The sequence below is a fragment of the Schistocerca americana genome, chromosome 1, assembly GCF_021461395.2.
Source record: "Schistocerca americana isolate TAMUIC-IGC-003095 chromosome 1, iqSchAmer2.1, whole genome shotgun sequence".
NCBI classification, from domain to species: domain Eukaryota; kingdom Metazoa; phylum Arthropoda; class Insecta; order Orthoptera; family Acrididae; genus Schistocerca; species Schistocerca americana.
The window spans coordinates 1,033,483,140-1,033,497,429 of record NC_060119.1 but is presented as its reverse complement, the minus strand read 5'-3'; the positions used below and the strand labels follow the sequence as shown (position 1 = coordinate 1,033,497,429).

At 38.3% G+C, this 14,290-nt stretch overlaps 1 protein-coding gene across 4 annotated transcripts in view; it reads right to left on the bottom strand.

Moving 5' to 3' along the window:
- The window catches only part of LOC124616711 (RCC1-like G exchanging factor-like protein), a 155,532-nt gene that overhangs the window by 127,436 nt on the left and 13,806 nt on the right, over positions 1-14,290 (bottom strand). For all 4 annotated transcript variants that reach the window (XM_047145071.1, XM_047145061.1, XM_047145085.1 and 1 more), the window contains 2 exons: positions 6,400-6,563; positions 6,143-6,306 (listed from right to left, as the gene is read on the bottom strand). In XM_047145071.1, the coding sequence (XP_047001027.1) occupies positions 6,143-6,306; positions 6,400-6,559 (324 nt within the window). In that variant the 5' untranslated portion in view covers positions 6,560-6,563. The remainder of the gene's footprint in view (positions 1-6,142; positions 6,307-6,399; positions 6,564-14,290) is intronic.

The following is a 14,290-nucleotide window of genomic DNA, read 5'->3' as shown; positions in this document are numbered from 1 at the left end:
TGGTATTGAGGAGGCATAAGTGCTTTCACTTGATAAGATTTAATGAGTGCTACTAACTTCTGGGTACACATTGTGACTGCCCCTGCTTGCAAATCAGTAGTGAAAAAGTGACAAGTAACACATTATACTTGTTACTGACAAACACAACAACATTCTCCTCAGCTCTCTCACCATGTGGCCATCATTCCTATGGAAGGAGTAATCCCTTTTCACAAATATGATGCTTATTAGTAACGGGTCTGGAGACAAGTGCAAATGCCTCTTAACTGTGTCAGTAGTTTTAATTACCCCAGAAGGGTCCCAATGTAAAATTTGGGCCATATTATTGGCGAGATTTAGCTCAGCATTTCTATTTCCTTTCTACCTACATGAGGAACCTGTGACAGTTGGCAAAGGAATTGAGAGACTTCTTGGTGATCTCTGGCAGATATCAACATTAATTCCACCGGTACCTGATGAGGTGTCTTCAGTACATGACAATATCAATCAACTGTAGTCGGACGATTTACAGCCTGTTCTCTTGGAAAATCTTTTCTTTCTCTATGAGTTTTAACTCATGATTAGAGGAAAGTGTGCTTTTAGATGACACAACACTGTTTTCGGTTTTATCTTCTTGTAGTGATGGATTAACCTCCATTTTAATTACCTTTAATGTATTCAACATATGCATAGAAGATACTGTGATTTTTTTTAACCTGCCTTCTTTTGCATGTGCTTGGTTTAGAAGAATTTTTCTGTGTTTTTGAATTTATATTGAAGGTCAAACTCTTGAGAACAGAGAAAAAAGATATTTAAAATGTTGACAGCTGTGTAGATTCAAAAATGGCTCTGAGCACTATGAGACTCAACTTCTGAGGTCATCAGTCCCCTAGAACTTAGAACTACTTAAACCTAACTAACCTAAGGACATCACACACACCCGCACGTGGTTCCAGACTGTAGTGCCTAGAACCGCTCGGCCATCCCAGCCGGCAGCTATGTAGGCCTTCTACAATTTCTTGCCAATGCAAATGGTACTCATTCTGTAATTTTTTTTTAAACTGCTATTTGGCAAACTCTCTACTCCACACTGGATGTTAGTTTGAACAGACGACACACGAGGAGTTACATTCTGTTCTAGCTTCATGTATACATTACATTTCTCACAGATAGACAGCTTATTATTAGACACGGTGTGACAGCCAGTTACATCAGTGTACAAGTTTACGACACCAATGGCCTTGCCATGGTGGGAACACCAGTTCCTATCAGATCACTATAGTTAAGCACTGTCAAATCTGGCCGGCTTGGCTAGCACTTGGATGGGTGACTGACTGGTCTACTGGGTGCTGTTGACAAGTGGAGAGCAATGAGCCCTTGTAAGGCCAATAAAGGAGCTACTTTCTGAGAATAGCAGCTCCATTCATGAAAACTGACAACAGCCAAGAGAGCAGTGTGCTGACAACATGCCCCTCCATATCTGCACCCAGTGATGCCTATCGGCTGAGGATGACACTGCGGTCAGTCAGTACCATTGAGTCTTATAAGGCATGTTCAGAAGCAGTTTATTCCCTCTTTCTCACAAGGTTAGGAACATGATGACCTACAATAACATGAAGAAATCCTACCTTATGCACTCTACTAACACTGGGAACTTGAACACAAGTATGCTTACAGCTATATTTTATAGTGCTTCATTATAGTTATTCATTTGTTCATTCATTCATTTATTCACACACACACCATGCTCTGTCAACCCTGCCATGGAGAAGGCCTTCAGGAGTGAGGAACGAGTCAAGTTTAAATGGCAATAGTTAAAAAGAAAACCATCTTTTGCATGCTGCATGTTACGTTTTTTATTTAACGTGTATACCCAGATGTGTTTCACCTTATTTACAAGGCATCTTCAGTGGGTGTTATGAAATATTACATGATTTTTTTGTTTTTGTTTGCATACATAGGTTATCGTTTGCACATATAGCTTACAGATTTAAATTTTATAATAAAATGGAAAGATACTTGCAGATCAGCGTCTAATTAATTATTTCTCTCATGTGACAATGCTGTGTGGTTCATAAATAATGAATTGGATATGATCTGTAAATACCTTTCCACCTTCCTATAAAAAAACAGCAGTGAACTGTTTTAAATCTGTAACCTGCACTATGTCATCAAAAGTATCCGGACACCTGGCTGAAAATGACTTACAAGTTCGTGGTGCCCTCCATTGGTAATGCTGGAATTCAATATGGCCCTGGCCCACTCTTAGCCTTGATGACAGATTCCACTCTCACAGGCATATGTTCAATCACATGCTGGAAGGTTTCTTGGGGAATGGAAGCCCATTCTTCATAGAGTGCTGCACTGTGGAGAGGTATCGATTTTGGTTGGTGAGGCCTGGCACGAAGTCGATGTTCCAAAACATTCCAAAGATGTTCTATAGGATTCAGGTCAGAACTCTGTGTAGGCCAGTCCATTACAGGGATGTTATTGTTAGTAACCACTTTGCCACAAGTCGTGCATTATGAACAGGTGCTCTATCGTGTTGAAAGATGCAATCACCATCCTCGAATTGCTGTTAAACAGTGTAGGCCTCTGCTGCAATAGTGCCACGCAAAACCACAAGGGGTGCAAGCCCCCTCCGTGAAAAACATGACCACACCATAACACCACCGCCTTCGAATTTTACTGTTGGCACTACACATGCCGCCAGATGATGTTCACCGGGCATTCACCATACCCACACCCTGCCATCGGATTGCCACAACATGTACCGTGAATCGTCACTCCACACAATGTTTTTCCACCATTCAGTTGTCCAATGTTTATGCTCCCTACACCAACCAAAGCATCATTTGGCATGTATCGGCGTGACGTGTGGCTTACGAGCAGCCACTCAGCCATGAAATACAAATTTTCTCACCTCCCAGTGTCACAGTGTCATAGTACCTGCAGTGGATCCTGACGCAGTTTGGAATACCTGTGTGATGTCTGCCTATTACGCATTATGACCCTCTTAAACTGTCAGTGGTCTCTGTCAGTCAACAGATGAGGTTGGCCTGTACGCTTTTGTGCTGTACATGTCCCTTCACGTTTCCACTTCACTATCACATTGGAAACAGTGGACCTAGGGATGTTTAGGAGTGTGGAAATCTCGTGTACAGACATATGACACAGGTGACACCCAATCACCTGACCACGTTCGAAGTCCAAGAGTTCCATGGAGTGTCCCATTCTACTCTCTCACGATGTCTAAGGACTACTGTAAGGACTACTGAGGTCGCTGATATGGAGTACCTGGCAATAGGTGGCAGCACAATGCAACTAATATGAAAAACATATGTTTTTGGGGGTGTCCAGATACTTTTGATCACATAGTGTATATTTGCAAATGAAAAAATCATGTCTTACTTCAGGACAGCCACTGAAGATGCCTTGCAAATAAGGCAAATGCCTCTAAGTGCAGAAGCTAAATAAAAAACTTAACGTGCAGCATGCAAAAGGCATTTTTCTGTTAAACTACTGCAATTTATATATAGCTTTTGTGAAAATGGCCACCACAAGAAAATTGAGTCAAGTTTACATTACCAGGCAGAAGCAACCAATGCTGGATACTTCCGTAAAGTACACTAATAACAAATTATGACTAGTGTTAATAAACTCAAACTGATAATTATGGTACCAACAATTACTTCTAGATTGCTTTATGTATGTGCATTACAATAAAAAGTTACTTTGGGGGAAAAGCCACTATTCCTTATCCTACTCTACTCACCTGTTACTTTGAGCTAGTACTTCAAGAAAAGCATTCATGTAGCTTTGCACAAACCACTATCAGCTGTCTACACCTACATCTACATCGTTACTCTGTGATTCACACTTAAGTGCCTGGCAGAGGGTTAATCGAACCATTTTCATACTACTTCTCTACCATTCCACTCCCGAATGGTGCATGGGAAAAAGGAACACCTAAATCTTTGCGTTTGAGCTCTGATTTCTCTTATTTTATTATGATGATCATTTCTCCCTATGTAGGCGGGTGTCAACAAAATATTTTTGCATTCAGAAGACAAAGTTGGTGATCGAAATTTCTTAAACAGATCTCGCCACAAAGAAAACTGCCTTTGTTTTAGTGACTGCCACCCCAACTCGTGTATCATATCAGTGACACTCTCACCCCTGTTGCGTGACAACACGAAACAAGCTGCCCTTCTTTGCACTATTTCTGTGTCCTCTGTCAATCCTACCTGGTAAGGAACCCACACCGCACAGCAGTATTCCAGCAGAGGACGGACAAGTGTAATGTAGGCTGACTCTTTAGTGGGTTTGTCGCATCTTCTAAGTGTTCTGCCAACAAAGCCCAATCTTTGTTTCACCTTCCCCACAATATTATCTATGTGGTCTTTCCAATTTAAGTTGGTCGTAATCGTAATTTCTACGTATTTAGTCGAATTGACAGCCCTTAGATTTGTGCGATTTATCATATATCCAAAATTTACTGGATTTCTTTTAGGACCCATGTGGATGACCTCGCACTTTTCTTTGTTTAGTGCCAATTGCCACTTTTCACACCATACAAAAAATTCTCTCTAGATCATTTAGTAATTGGAATTGATGGCCTGATGATTTTACTAGATGGTAGATTACAGTGTCATCTGCAAACAATCTAAGGAGCTGCTCAGATTATCACCTAGATCATTTATGTAAATCGGGAACAGCAGAGGGCCTATGACACTAACTTGCGGAACGCCAGATATCACTTTTGTTCCACCCGATAATTTTATAAACTGTAACCTCTCTGAGAGGAAATCACGAATCCAGTCACTCAACTGACATGATACTCCATATGCACACAATTTGATTAATAGTTGCTTGTGAGGAACAGTATCAAAAGCCTTCAGGAAATCTAGGAATATAGAATCGATCTGAGATCCCTTGTTGACACCACTCATTACTTCATGGGAATAAAGAGTAGCTGTGTTGCACAAGAATGATATTTTCTGGATCCATGTTGGTTATGTATCAATAAGTCATTTTCTTCAAGGTGATTCATCCAAAATCCTCCAGCAAATTGAGGTCAGTGATATGGGTCTGTTATTCAATGGGTTACTCCTATTTCCTTTCTTGAATATTGGTGTGATCTGTGCTACTTTCCAGTCTTTAGGAACAGACCTTTCGTCAAGTGAGCGGTTGTACATGATTGCTAAGAAAGGCGCTATTGTGTCTGCATATTCTGAAAGGAACCTGATTGGTATACCACATGGACTGGAAGACTTGCCTTTCTTAAGTCATTTGAGTTGTTTCACAACACCTAAGATATCTACTTTTATGTCACGCATACTAACAGCTGTTCTGATTTCGAATTCTGGGATATTTACTTTGTCTTCTTTTGTGAAGGAATTATGGAAAACTGTATTTAGTAACTCCGCTTAAGTGGCACCATCATCGGTAACATTTCCATCACTATCACGCAATGATGGCATTGACTGGTTTTTTGCCACTGGTGTACTTTAGATATGACCAGAATCTCTTTGGGTTTTCTACCATATTTTGAGACAATGTTTCATTGTGGAAACTATTAAAAGCACCTCGCATTGACATCTAAACCAAATTTTGAGCTTCTGTGAAACTTAGCCGGTCATGGTCTACATGCTCAAATATTGCAGTTATGTGAATTTACAATCCCCTGATGCCCAACAGTAACCTGCTAAAACAGGTCTTAGCAACAGGCTATAAATCTCCATTCTGATCCCTATAATGGATGCATAATCTTACTTCTCACTCTGTCCTCATCATCTCTGGACTGAAGCACAGTGTGTACCAATGTACTGTTTTTGACCTCTTACTCTCTCTGAGACTTCCCTCTTCCTCTTTGTATCCCCTCTATCCTCACAAGTGGGTCCCTCTCAATGAGTGATCCAAGAGATCTCCCCTTATTTTTTAACCTTCCCCAACCTATGTCTCTGTTCTCCCCATGAAAAGAACTAAAGTTCCAAAACCTAAGTCAGTTTCTTCTACTACGATCTTTTATATTGGTCTGTTGGCAGTACTAAAATTTTTGTCTCTTGAAGGCAAGTACTGGTCAGTGATCCTTTCTCATAATTTTATAGTTTCCTCAACTGAATTTTCCTTTTGATACAAAGCTTACAGTTACAATATTTACCTTGTGTTTCTCTGCAAAATGAAGTCTGTTTGGATGGCGAACACTTTTTAGAGGTGTCCTTTTACTTTTTGTGCATTCCAGTGCATTTCCCAATGCTCCATGCTCTGCCAAACCCCATACATAGACACGGCGAATACTCCTGGAGCTCACAGGATACTGAAACACTAAACACTAGTTTAAAATATGTAAACAGTTTATAAATAACATCAATCATTATACTATATTACAGTGGCACCAGTATTAATTGTAACAGCTACCTGGAAGTAACTTTGATTCTTCTTCATTTATAGGATATTTCCTCTTCACAAAGCATTGTACGCTTGTTGTAAAATTTCTCGTTGCTATGTAGGGCTGACTCAACTCTTTAGAAACTGATCTGATAAACACACTGACCCCTTTTAGAAACGATAAATCCATTTTTCTGAAAAAAAAAAAAAAAAATAAAATCATGCTTAGCTTAAATTTCTGAACACATATAAAAGCATATTCATATACCCGCATTAAATTTAAATTTTATTTGCAAAATTATATAGCTAATTCTGATATAAAGATTTTGGCATAGAATGTTAACAGGAATTTTGAACAGTGGTCCTCAGAATAGCTACTAATGCACAAAAATACCGGTTAAATGAGTATGTCTTAGGAACCTATCAAAGCTTTTGTACTAAAATAAGTGATTGCAAAATCAGAATGGACCCTTTAAGTTATCAACTGTTCTGAAAAATAACTGGCACATATTTATAATCTGTTACTTAATTAATTTTTATTTGATCCAGTACATCATTTTTTGTACAATGTTTGAAGATATGATACAGGACAAGTCAGGGGTAACACAATTAATTCATGATTATAGTAGTTATTAAGTAAGAGTACATGATCAACACAACCAAATAATAATATTAAATGACATGATAAAATTAACAATATTTGATACATAAGGTTTACTTGATTATGATGTTCCCAAATAAGAATTGTTTCAAATTTACATTACACGAATTTAATGTCGCTATGCATTTTTAACTAAGAAGGCACACAATTATACCACATAACTGCAGTATGACATATTCCTCTTTTATATAAATTTGTAACTACCATGTTTACGTGTAGGTTAAGCTTCTGCCTAGTTTCATATGAGCCTAACACATAGTTATGTTTGAAAATGTTTTCCTTTTTTTAAGATGTACCCTTTTGTAAAGATTTGTGTTTCATATACATAGAAACTGTGCAGAAGCTGTATTTTCAGACTTTTAAAAAGGGTCTACAGGAATGCCTGCATTTAGCTCACTTTTTAACTTGAATTTTAAAGTTCATTTCCCATTTAAAAACCTCGTGAATATGTATGCCATCATTAGATGTCAGATATATTTCGAATCAAAGAAATTCAAGAGTCAAATCATTATTAAGAAGTTATATGACTCATATAAATATTGAACTACAGACTTATAGCACTGCTATCACATTCTCTTAAAATATGGCAAAGATCTAGGAAGACTGTGGTCACCAAGATATACAGGGTGTATGGGTAATCAATGTAGAGAAATGAGAAGGCTGGTAGAGTGTGTCATATCATGCATATTTCACATAGCAACCCTTGTCTGCAGTCCTTAGCATATGGTGCCAGGCGTCATTGAACAGTATCATGTGTCACTATGAGGGTAGGCACATAACATGCCATTCGAACTGTCACGATAGCAGGTCTGAAGGACAATGATTTTATTACATTTGTGACATCAAGGTAAAAGAGATGTCAGGTTGAAGTTTTATGACCTTTATTTGCAAATGGTGTAGTCAACATAGTTGCAGATATTCCAGGCAGGAAAACACTATGGGTTTTCTGCCTCTTATTGGGACATGAACACATTGCTTGTGGCTGTGGAGATACCTGTTTGATAGGTGTTGCATAGAGGGTAACACCTGTGCACACTGTGGAGTTTGGTTTGCCATGTGTCACTTTGTCATCAAATGGGGACACTCTTGTGTTTGTTACTGTGTGAAGCACACAGGAAATGGAGCTCTATTCTTGGGAAGAATGGGCAGACATGCACTGTGCTTATGGAGCTGCAGATGTATGCTCACACTGCCCAATGTTTGAACATTTGGTGGTTTCCAAATCATCGAGTACCAGGTCCACACACATTTACTGTCATCCACAGGTCCTACGAGAGACGTATTCACTTGAGGTATGATTTCCACTGGCATGTTCTTGTAATGGCCTATTCTGAAAACTGGTGTATTCATTTTGTGTTACAGGTGTGAAGACCTGATAGACATGGTCGTCAATGCACAGTATTTACATGAGGACTTCAATAGGAGGCATTAGCAATGTTTGAAAATACAAGCTCTTGGTGTGTTGCACAGGAAATGGGTGTAAGCCAATCCACAATTTGGTGTGTGTGGCATGAAGATGATTTGCACCCCTGCCATGCCTTTGGAAGGTTGAAGCCCTTAACCAGATGATTTTCCACATAGACTGAATTCTGTCACTGGTTTTTGCAAAGGTTTGCCATTCAACCAGACTTTCTGGACCGTGTACTTTTTATGGATGAGGCATCGTTTACCAGAGAGGGTAAAGCTCTGCCAGCGTTGTCGGAACATGTCCTTCTCAACATGCGATGGTAAATGTGGTACTAACACAATAGTGCAATGCGCACTTCACACATGCAGTGTGAACACATTTGGATGAAACTTTTGGTGAGAACTGGATATGGCACAGTGGGCCAGTGGCATGGCCTGCACATTCCCCCTGACTTGACACCCACATATTTTTTTCTCCTGGCACCATCTGAAGTTTGTCGACTATGAAATACCTATTGAGACTGAAGAAGAGCTGATACTTCACATTAGGGCAGCCTCCTATGCAATTTAAATTTTGCCAGCAGTGTTTGAAAGAGCACAAGTCAGTCCAGCATCTTTGCATGGTGTGCATTCAAGCAGATGGGTATAATTTCGAGCACTTTTTGTAACTGTTTTCAAAAAACATCTGGACGATGTTGAAAGGTTGTTCCTTATATGAATAAATGAAAAGCAATTGCAAGGCAACACTATTAACAAGAACATCATTTGTGAGAAGGTGTGAATGATTTTCACTGACCTCATTAGGAAGGCATTAGGGCCATCAGTGCCCAGAAGTGTTTAAGGGAAGCCATGGGTGGTTTGAAAAGTTTAAGAGAAAGCTTCGTGAGGCATGGCGAAGCAGCCAGCTCTGACAAAGAGAACTTCATCAGCAACTTTAAGATGCTTGCAGATTATGAGGGTTATTTGACGCAACAGGTTTTTTTTTTTTTTTTAAATCAAAAAATTTTATAGCATATTTTACCCCTTTCCATGTCAAAGTAAAGGATAGTGTAGGTCTTTCTTTTTTCTGGTATTGTAATCTTGTAGCTGTTGATTTTAAACTGGTCTGTGTTGCTGAGAAAAAAATTCATTACTGAGTAAATGTACTGTGAAGCAGTTGTAAAAATTCCTAACCTTTTAAACAGATGCCTACAAGATGTGCGACTATGAACCCAACACATTATTCTAATTACTTTCCTTTGAGCAGTGAATACCTTTTACCTAAGTGTTGAGTTGCCCCAGAATATTATTCCGTATGACCTCAGAGAGTGGCAGTATGCAAAATATGTTAGCTTACTAATTTCTAAATCCTCAGAATTGGCAATTATTCTGATTGCAAAAGTTGCTGAACCTAGTCGCTTTAGAGATCAAAAATATGACTTTTCCAATTAAGATTCTCATCTGTATGTACACCCAAAAACTTAGTATGCTCTACCCTGGCTACTGACTTCTTTTGATGTGTTATGTTTATTGAAGGAATTATACTTTTTGCAGTAGAAAATTGGATGTACTGTGTTTTTTCAAAGTTCAGAACAAGCCCATTCGCAGAAAACGAATTAATGACTTTTCCGCAGACGTCATTTGTATAATTTTCTATTGGCCTTTCTTTTACTGGATTAATAATTATGCTTGTATCATCAGTGTCAGTTCAGCATCTTGTTTCACATAAGAAGTGAGGTCATTCATATATATCAAGAACAGGAGGGGATCCATGATCGAACCTTGTGGAACACCTAATGTAATTTCACCCCAGTTAGATGAAGTGGCAAACTCCTTTGAATCACTTGAAGCATATAAAGAGACTTTTTGCTTCCTGTTCTGTAGATATGACTTAAACCACTCATATACTGTTCCATTTATACCATATAATTATAATTTCTCTAACATAATATCATGGTTCACACAATCAAATGCATTGGATAAGTCACAGAATATTCCTACTGGTGACATTTTACTATTTAAAGACTCTATTATGTGGCCAGTGAAATTGTATATTGCTGTCTCAGTGGAACAGCATTTCTGAAATCCGAACTGTGATTTACCAAGAATCCCATTACTATTGAGATGGCTAACCACTCTTGAGTATATTACTTTCTCAAAAAAAAAAAAAAAAAATTGAAAATGCTGTAAGCAAGGATACTGGCTGGTAATTGTTGACATCTGTTGTTTCCCCCTTTTTGTAGAGAGGCCTGACAATGGCATATTTTAACCCTGAGTCAGTGATGCTTTACATATGTGACTCAAAACATCAGCTGTAATTGCTCCACATTGTTTTAATAACTTGTTAGGGATGTCATCTACTCCAACAGAACATCTATTTTTTAAAGATTTAATAATTTTCCTTGTTTCACAAGAGGTTGTTAGATGAAACTTAATCTGACTAAATTTTTTTTTTAAATTGACTCTTCCATATACTGCCTGGTTTTTCTTTTGAACTATTCTCGCAAATTTTTTCTCCTACACTTAAGAAGTGATTGGTAAATACATCGGCTACCTGTGCACTGTTGGTTAAGATGGTCTCATTCTCTTTAACAGTAATACTTCCTACCCCAGTGGTTACTTTTGCTGTCTCCCTTCTAACAACATTCCATATTGATTTGATTTTATTGCTGGAGTTGTTAATACATATTTCTTGATTTCCTTACAACTTTTCTCAGTATGTTACAATAATTTTTATAGCGTAAAACTACTTCTGGATTTTTACTATTCTTGCTGTCTCATACAGTATTCTTTTTCTTTCTGAAGACACTTTAATACCTGTAGTAATCCAAGGTTTCTTTGAAAAGTTTGTGGTGTTACATTTAGTAATTTTCTTTGGAAAACAATGTTCAAAAAGGGATATAAATTTATCAAGAAATATGCTGCATTTATCACTGTCATTTGGCTCATTATATACATCTTCCCAGTTTACATTTCCTAAACTTTCTCTGAAGTGATCTATAGATACCAGGTTGAGCACCCTCACACTTTCACTTATTGGTTTCTGAAGTGTACGCCCTGTTAGGTTTTGTTAGTTAATCAGTTGTGCATCATGGTCAGATAATCCATTTACCACAGGGAAAGCATATGTTTGTTCTATATCTTCTTGCTGTACAAATACATTATCTACTAGAGTACTACTGTCCTGAGCTATACGTGTAAGGAAATTGATCACTGATTCTAAGTTATATGTTGTTAACAACACTTCTAGTTCACTTTTCCTATCAGAATTGCTTAGAAAGTTAACACTGAAATCACCACAGATTAATAACTTCTTCTTTTTGTCTGACAGATAATATAATAGGGAGTCCAACTTTTTTATGAATAGCTCCCAATCTCCTAGTGGAGACCTATACACTGTTGCTAATATCAACACAACATTATCTAGCTGAAGTTCACATGCACAAACCTCAAAGTGCTGATCAACACAAAATTTGCTTACTTCAACAGTTCTGTATTTCTACCCTTGTTTTATGAAAATGGCAACTCCTCCTTTATCCATACTAGATTTACAAGTGTAAGATGCTAAATTATACCCATTTATACTGACATTTTCCATCTCCTCAGTTACATGGTGCTCAGACAAAGTATATCAATCTCATTCTTATTTTTGAGATCATCTAAACACATTATCAGCTCATCTACTTTATTTTTTATTCCCCTGATATTTTGGTGAAGTAAGTTGATATTGCCCAAATCATCGAGTACCAGGTCCACACACATTTACTGTGCATGAAGTTTCTTTTCTTCTATTTTCCTTGGTTGCTGTCTGTCTGGAATTTGGCTTTAACCTAAAAAAACCTGTCTGTCTGGTCCCAATAACCACAGGGATCACCCCTTGTGTGACTGTGGCCCCCCTTACTGTATCCGCTAATAGAGAAGCTAACTTATCTTTCCCCTTCCTATTAAGGTGCAGGCCATGTGTAGTGTAACCCCACCTACCAATAGCAACAGCTGGAACAACACGCATGTGAGACTTTGCCAGTGTCTGGAGCATCCCATTCAGCTCAGTGTTAATATGCCTTACAGAAGTGTTTACCCAGGGCTGAAGAGTAATGAGATATAACTTCTAACTAGAAATATAAAAGAAGGAGGGAAGTCTGATGAATATTTTGGTAATATGGTTTTATCATGGAAACAAGGAACACTGTCAGAAAAGGAAAAGAATAAATGATTTTTATGTGAAGATACTTTATTTTGGAGAATAAATATGGATTTAAAACATTGGAAGTTATGAATTCTTGAAATAGCAGTACAAGATCTGATTTGGTTTTTATATAAAGACTACAGACACTTTGGGATAAGGAAGTGTATCAAGTGTATGATGCAATTCTAGTATTTTAAGAATTTAAGAAGGGGATACAGAAAATTTTACAAACTTGTGAGCTGTATCAAAAAGTTAAAGAAGACAATAGACAGGTAACTTATAAAATGTGTCCAGTAACATCAAAAGTTCTAAACAATTTAACAGCAACCAATTTGTTTGGACTTTTGTGTAAGGGTAGATGCAGAGTTACACATGTATTTGTGGCAATAGAATGTTGGTAGAAGCATGTAAAACTATATCCCATAAAAGTGGCAAACATTGCTACTATAATGTCATTTATGAGAATACTTTGCAAGCATGGGAAAGCCCCAACTGTTTACTCACAGATAACGGAATGTAATTTGTAAGAAATTGCTTTAAAGAGCTTCTGGCATGAGAAGGTGTCAGACATGCCACTATTTTTAAGAATCATCCAAAATCTACAACATCAGAATGCATGTTGTTGTGGTCTTCAGTTGGAAGCTTGATTTGATGCAGCTCTCCATGCTACTCAATCCTGTGCGAGCCTCTTCATCTCCGAATAACTACTGCAATCTATGTTGTTGTTGTGGTCTTCAGTCCTGAGACTGGTTTGATGCAGCTCTCCATGCTACTCTATCCTGTGCAAGTTTCTTCATCTCCCAGTACCAACTGCAGCCTACACCCTTCTGAATCTGCTTAGTGTATTCATCTCTTGGTCTCCCTCTACGATTTTTACCCTCCACGCTGCCCTCCAATACTAAACTGGTGATCCCTCGATGTCTCAGAACATGTCCTACCAACCGATCCCTTCTTCTAGTCAAGTTGCGCCACAAACTCCTCTTCTCCCCAATTCTATTCATTACCTCCTCATCAGTTATGTGATCTACCCATCTAATCTTCAGCATTCTTCTGTAGCACCACATCTTCAGAAACACTTTCCTTGCCATTGCCAGTCTACATTTTATACCCTCTCTACTTCGACCATCATCAGTTATTTTGCTCCCCAAATAGCAAAACTCCTTTACTACTTTAAGTGTCTCATTTCCTAATCTAATTCCCTCAGCATCACCCGGCTTAATTCGACAACATCCCACTATCCTCGTTTTGCTTTTGTTGATGTTCATCTTATACCCTCCTTTCAAGACACTGCAATCTAAGTCCCTCTGAATCTGCTTACTGTATTCATTTCTTGGTCTTCGTCTAAGATTTTTACTCCCCTCCCCCCCCCCCCCCTCACTTCCCTCAAATGCTAAAGTGGTGATCCCTTGATATCTCAGAATGTGTTTGCAGGAGAGCTTCTGTGAAGTTTGGAAGGTAGGAGACAAGGTACTGGCAGAAGTACAGCTGAGGACAGGACATGAGTCATTCTTGGGTAGCTCAAATGGTAGAGCACCCGCCCGCAAAGTGCAAAGGTCCTGGGTTCGAGTCTTGGTCTGGCACACAGTTTTAAAAAATCTGTTTAATAATTGCATCAAACGTCTGTTTTTAGGTTTTTATGACCAGAGTCAATTTGCATAAAATTCTAAATTGTAGACTATCTCCTGAAA